This window comes from Arachis hypogaea, chromosome 9, assembly GCF_003086295.3.
Source record: "Arachis hypogaea cultivar Tifrunner chromosome 9, arahy.Tifrunner.gnm2.J5K5, whole genome shotgun sequence".
Classification (NCBI taxonomy): Eukaryota; Viridiplantae; Streptophyta; class Magnoliopsida; order Fabales; family Fabaceae; genus Arachis; species Arachis hypogaea.
The window spans coordinates 19,167,903-19,175,001 of NC_092044.1; the positions used below are offsets into that span (position 1 = coordinate 19,167,903).

General features: G+C 27.9%; 1 protein-coding gene across 1 annotated transcript; it reads left to right on the plus strand.

The window, feature by feature from the left end:
* Nucleotides 1-218: 218 nt before the first annotated feature.
* LOC112710605 (probable pectinesterase/pectinesterase inhibitor 58) lies at nucleotides 219-2,292 on the plus strand. Its single transcript, XM_025762892.3, has 2 exons — nucleotides 219-1,285; nucleotides 1,488-2,292. Exons 1-2 carry the CDS (start codon nucleotides 307-309, stop codon nucleotides 2,186-2,188), a joined length of 1,680 nt encoding a protein of 559 aa, XP_025618677.1. The 5' UTR covers nucleotides 219-306; the 3' UTR covers nucleotides 2,189-2,292.
* The last annotated feature ends 4,807 nt before the right edge of the window (nucleotides 2,293-7,099 follow it).

Sequence of the window (7,099 nt, forward strand, 5' to 3'; positions counted from 1 at the left end):
ATACTATTTTATGTCCGGTAATGAAGCCATTGTTTTCTTTTGAATTGTTACTAGTGTACAGGTACGTGTATGGAGCCAGAAAAATGAAGAATAAGGGCCAAAATTTTCTTTAGCAAACCAAAGATTCGGTCAATTAATGCTATTTTGGGTTTGCACAGATGTTAGTAACACAAGTATAAATACCCCAAGATTGTGAAAGGTTTTCATCATCACCATCTGCATCTGCATAGTCTAATAAACGATTGGGAAGGCTTCCTTCCCAATCAACCAAGATTTAATTTGGTTCCATATTCAATTTCCTGAAAAATGGCAAACGGCAAAGTCATTGTCGCTGGAGTATCTATCATTCTTGTTGTTGGTGTTGTCATTGGCACCGTTGCCGTTGTTAGCAACAACAACAGCAACGACCAATTGAAAACCCACAATAAGGCAGTTGACTCATTGTGCCAAAACGCAGATGACAAGAAACTTTGTTATGATGTCATTGGCAATGTCAACACCACAGACCCAAAGGATTACGTCTCAGAGGTGGTAAGGAAAACCTTGGACAGTGTCATCAAGGCATTCAACATGACTGATACCCTTTCCGTGGAGCACGGTCAGAGTAATCCAGGCATGAAGATGGCCCTTGAAGATTGCAAGGACTTGTTGCAATCAGCAATGCACGAACTGGAGGCCTCTATCAACCTTGTCACTGAGAACAACTTTGCAAGTGTTTACCAGAGTTCTGCAGAACTCAAAAACTGGTTGGGTGCCGTCATTGCCTACCAACAATCTTGCATGGACGGCTTTGACACCGAAGGTGAAAAGAAGGTCCAAACCGAGTTGCAATCTGACAGCTTGGACAGTGTTGGCAAACTCACTGGTCTTGCTCTTGATGTTGTTTCCGGATTGTCCCACTTCCTTAATGGTCTTGGTTTGAACTTGAACCTCAAACCCGCTTCTAGGAAGCTCCTTGAGGTGGATCATGAGGGATTCCCCACTTGGTTATCCGCCGCAGATCGCAAACTCTTGGCTAACATCGATAATGTCAAACCTAATGTTGTTGTTGCCAAGGATGGCAGTGGCCAATTTAAGACCGTCTTGGACGCAATTAACTCCTACCCCGCCAACTTCCAAGGTAGATACATTATCTATGTTAAGGCTGGCGTTTATGACGAATACATTACCGTTGACAAGAGGTGCAAGAACTTGCTTATCTATGGTGATGGAAATACAAGAACCATTATCACTGGTCGCAAGAACTTCCATGAGGGTACCAAGACAATGAGAACCGCCACATTCTGTAAGTCTAGGTTTATTTCTCCTAGTTTCTATTATATTTTGTCAAAATCATTTTATCATAGAAATGAAAATATATCATCCCAATTCACAATGTATAAAACATGTTACTAGAAGATAAAATATGCTTATGTTGTTTTGATAACTAATTTTCTAAAAATTAGTCAAATATTTAATAGATTTGATATAATAAACTGTATGTGCAGCTTCCAATGCCGATGATTTCATTGCCAAGTCAATTGCATTCGAGAATACCGCTGGTGCTGAAGGTCACCAGGCAGTGGCACTCCGTGTGCAGGGAGATCGCTCAGCCTTCTTTGATTGCGCAATGCGTGGTTACCAAGATACACTTTATGCCCACGCTCACCGTCAGTTCTACCGCAACTGCGAAATATCTGGTACCATTGACTTCATCTTCGGCTATGGTACCACCTTGATCCAAAACTCTAGGATCATTGTGAGGAAGCCCATGTCAAACCAGCAGAACATCGTGGTCGCCGATGGAACTGACCAGAAGAACATGCCTACTGGTATTGTCCTCCAAAATTGTGAGATCATGGCTGATGCCGCCCTCTACCCAGACAGGTTGACAGTGAGGACATTCTTGGCAAGGCCATGGAAGGCATTCTCAAGGGCAGTGTTCATTGAGAATAACATTGGTGACTTGATCCAGCCACAAGGTTATATCCCATGGAACCCACCAACTGAGGCTAACACTGACAATTGTTACTTTGCTGAGTTTGGAAACACTGGAGCTGGTGCCAACGCCGGAGCCAGGGCCAAATTTGCAAAAGGACTTATTAACAAGAATACTGCTGCTAAATATCTTGCTGAGCCATGGATTCAAGCTAGCACCTGGGTCCCAGCCACTGGCATTTCCTACGATGCTGGCTTCATCAAGGCTTAATTAAAGTCTGAAGAACAAAGAAGTATCAAGGGAAATTGGATTTTTCATGATTTTAATGTATTTGGTGGTGATCATCAATGAATAGAATTTATTCATTTATTTTATTTCTCTCAAACTTAATTATTCAATTTTCTCTTGGTGTGCATTTATATTACACTTGAAAATTTAATTAACGAGGGCGAAAGAATATTATTGATCAAGGATCTGAAAATTGAACCTATCACCAAATTGCTCTAATTATTGTTTTTCTTGTTTAGATGTTCAACAAATTTATTTAGATAATCAAGTTATAATAAATTAATATATAAAAATATAAATAAACACACAAAAATATAAATATATTTTAAGTTAAATTTTAAAAATGTATAAGTTAAAAATAAAGATGGATATTATTATAAAAATTTTATAATTGTCTTTATATAAAAATAATTTTTTTTAATCTTTAAATGATGAATTATATTGTTAAATTTTAATATATTATAAAAATGTTATTTTTGTATAAAATATGACTAAATAAATAAATTATATTTTTAAATAATGAATTTTTATAAAACAATTTTTTACTTTTTTTTCGTTTGAGTAGTTGCCAAAAATAAATTCAGGACTATCGACCAAATTTTTTTAGTTATGTCATTTTACTTATCACAAATAAGTTCTAGGACAAATCTCAAATACGAAAATGAATATTTTAAAAAATAAAGGATATCGACCACGCAAAAAAAAAAAAAAAAACTTCTTTAAAATTAGTCAAATAATGCCTTATAAAAGATCCGTTTAAAAAGTTTAAAAATAAATTTTTTGAGTTTTTGATTTATAAAAAGTAATATTATTAATGTTTGGTATAATTTTTAAGATTAAATTATAGTTTTTTAAAAAATTATTTAAAAATTTATAAAGAAGTTAAAAAAATAACTTTTTTTTATAAACAAAATTCTTTTATCACATTTCTTTTAAAATAAATACTTTAAAAACTAAAAACTCAAATACAATATCACTTATTTATAAACTATTTTTAATATAATTATTTATTATTTAAACTATTTTTTAGAAAAAGTTTAATTACACTGTCTAAACTGAACCTAAATCAATAAGACCCCAAACGATCAAAATCCCTCCTCCAAATTTAAGCTATTCACGATCATTCTTTTTCTCTACCCCATGGTTTACTCTTCTCTTATCCGAATCGCTCTCCTCTCATTATCCCTCGTTATACTTCCCTCTCCCTCATCCCTTCTTCTAATATATGTCACTCTCTCATCATCCTTTCTTCTTCTGATTTGCTTTGACTACGAAAGATGGAGGATCGATAACCGACAATAAGGCTGCGTTTGTTTTTGAGAATAGAATAGGATAAGACATTAAAAATAAAATAAAATAAAATACTGATGGACAGAAACACAAAATTTTGTGTTTTTTTATTTTACTTAGTAATAAACTAGAATAACTCATTTTTTTTATTCAAAAAATTTGAGATAAAAAATATAATAATAAAAAAATATAATTATAAAAAATTAATAAAAATAATAAAAAAATAAAAAATAAATTATGTTTCTTGTTAGTATTTTTTTGTCTTTTCTATCAGAATAGACACAAAATACATTAATTTAATATCTCTAAACACACTATTTTTATCCATGTCTCCTTTGTAAAATATGATTTTGTGTCTCTCTAATCATATCTCAATATCCTATCTTTATAAACAAACACAGCCTAAAAAATCAACAAAGATATGGACGCACTTCCGCAAGAGTATGCACTCCCCATTTTTTTTTTAATTCAAATCCAGTAATCAATTTGGACTATTTATCCATCTAAACGAATCGGACTAACCGATAAATTTTGGTTTAACTGGTCGGATCCGATTACTCAATTGATCTTCAAAACCATAATATTAACAAGTGGTGAAGGCCCTGCATGTATGTGAAGTTAATAATTAGAAATTATTAAATAATAATTTAATTAAATTTTTTAAATTATTTAATAATTTTTAAGTATTAATTTAAAAATAATTATAATAAATTAAAAATATTATTTATATATCAATTTAAGTTTTAACTTTTATGTCATATTGGAGGGCTATAATTTATATTAAATTTTTAATATTAAAAATCTCGGTAATATTTCCTTAAATGTTGATGAGTCAAATGATAATTTTAATGAATTTTTAGAAATTGTTTATTATTTTATTTTGAATTTGTAAGTTTGTAAAAATGTAGATTTTCTAAAATTTTAACTAAAATATAAATTTTAAATTTTTATTTTTATTTATTTTAATTTTTTATATTTTATTTGAATCTAAATAGAGAGTATTTTTTATTGATATTTATGTTTTAAAATTAATATCAACTAACTTAAAAATAGTAAATGTAAATAATATGTACAAGTAGTAAATTGAATTAATTAGATTCAATTTATTATATATGCTACAGAAGTAGTAAATCGAATTAATTAGATTTAATTTACTGTATAAAGAAGTAGTAAATCGAATCAACTTGATTTGATTTACTATTAATTTATTATATTCCAAATTTCATTCCTAGGTAAATCGAATCTATTAACATCGATTTACATAAAAATTTACTAATTAAATCATATTGATTCAATTTGATACTTAGTTTAATTAAGTGTTTTATCCCAATTATTAATATTTTCAATCATTCTAATTGTCAATTCTTATAATATAATTTTTAAGCGAACATAACTAATGATAAATTGATATTGATATCAATAATAAAAAATTGAACGTAAATTTATGATTCTAATTGTCATAAATATAATATTAACATAAATAGCTTTGTTAAAATGCTCCGTAATGCACAAGTTAATTAGTAATAAATTGATATCGATATCAATAATTATTTTTTATAATTAATTTTGTGCTACTAAAAATTATATATAATGCTTCTTTTTGGTTCATAAATCTAAATTTGAGAGTAAATAAATCATTTTTTTATTTTTTAATTTGTTATTTTTTCTTCACTACTTCATAGAATAAGAATGTATTCTTTGTTTTTTTCATCGAAGTCGATCCTTTTAAGGTACAAATTATAAATTTTTATGATATTTTTTATCTAGTCATTCTATTATTATTCTTCTGATAATTTGATAATTATTCGCACTCAAACTTATTCTTTTTGTCTATCGAGCAATTGCTATCAATGAATTTTATAGGTCAAGTTTAAATTCTATCCCCTCCATGTTTTTTATGTCTACCTGAAAATTTTTAAAGTGGAGCATATAATGAGATTTAATTTCCTTAATTTAGATTCAATTTTGCTAGAATTACGTCAAGCTTGGAGATGCAATTTCAAATATTGGTAATGTATTTAAATTTTTTTTCTTTTAAATTTTTCATAATAAAAATAATTTTATAAGATATTATGATTTTTTTCAGAAACTATCGGTCTTTTGGTGCATCAATACAATGCCATTGATGTGAATAAAGGAAAGTTTAATTTCTCATTGTGCCTATTCTATACATTGTCCCATTACATATAAATAATGGATGATGAAGCTTATTTAATAAGAGGATAGTCTGCATTTACACGAATTTTAAATTTTTGAGCTTATAAAATTGTTTTAGTTGGGTGTTGTTACGAGAATGATTTTAATCTATATGTGTTTAAGGACTAGAATAACTTAAACATTATTTAAATAATTTAGATCAAATATTAATATTTAATTAAATTAGTTTTAGAAAATTTTAAATTATTGTCTCAATTTATATATTATGATTATTATTTTTGGATATATTATTTTTAAATTTTATTATATGAAAATACTTTTTTGTTTTTAAAGTTATTTTTATTATTATTTGCTCTCGGTATAACTAAAGAAAAAAATAAAAGAGTTAAGTTAAAAAATCTGCTAATAATAAATAATATCTTTGATGATAATTATTTTAATTAATTATGTGAAATTATTATTAACAAATAATAAATTAATTAATAGTTGGGTTAAAATTTTATTAACAATAGTATTTATTGAAATTTTTAGATTTTCAATAATATATTTAGTCGGTTAAAATTTTATTAGTGAGTAATTAATAGGAACATTGGGTTAAAATATTATTAATATATATTAACGTAAAATTAATTACACGTATAATCTTACGATAATCTATAATGAATAGTATATTAGGGTAAATTTTAGTTGTCCAATAATATATATGTAAATTTATAAAAAAAATCACGGGTATAAAAAAATATGTTAATATAGTAAATATCCAAAATCGTCCCTAAAAGATACTCCGATTTCCATTTTAGTCCTCGAAAGATAAAGTTAATCAAAATCATCCATTCGAAAGATAAAGTTAATCGAAATCGTCCCCGAAAGATACACGATTCGTCACATTAGTCATTCCGTCAGTTAGATGATGACATGTCACGTTAAGTGCCACGTGGCATATGATGACGTGGAGGGCTAATGCCACGTGTCACCAGATGATTGGTTGACGTGTCAAATCAGTGACATCTGGCATGTCACGTGTCAAGTCAGTGACACGTGGCATGCCACGTGGCACTTAACACGTAGAAAAGTTATTTATAATCAAAATAGTTTTTCAAATTTCAGACGTAAGTCATTTTCATCCTTGAAATTTTAAAAATTAATCAAATTAGTCCTTATATAAGTTTTTTTTCTTAATAATATTAAATTTAAAATATTTTTTGATACTACTAATTTTAATAGAAATGTAATTGACAATTAAAAAATTAGTAATTATATCTTTTCTTCTTAAAATTTTTTTTTAATAAAATTATCTCTCTTCTTTAATTCTTCTCAAAATCTCTCTTATTCTTTTCTATTCTAAAATCTTTTTTTTTTACATTATTATTACATTCTGCTGGAATATATATATATACTCAAAATTGAAATGAATGTATTTGTTAACCTAAACAAAGTTATATGCTT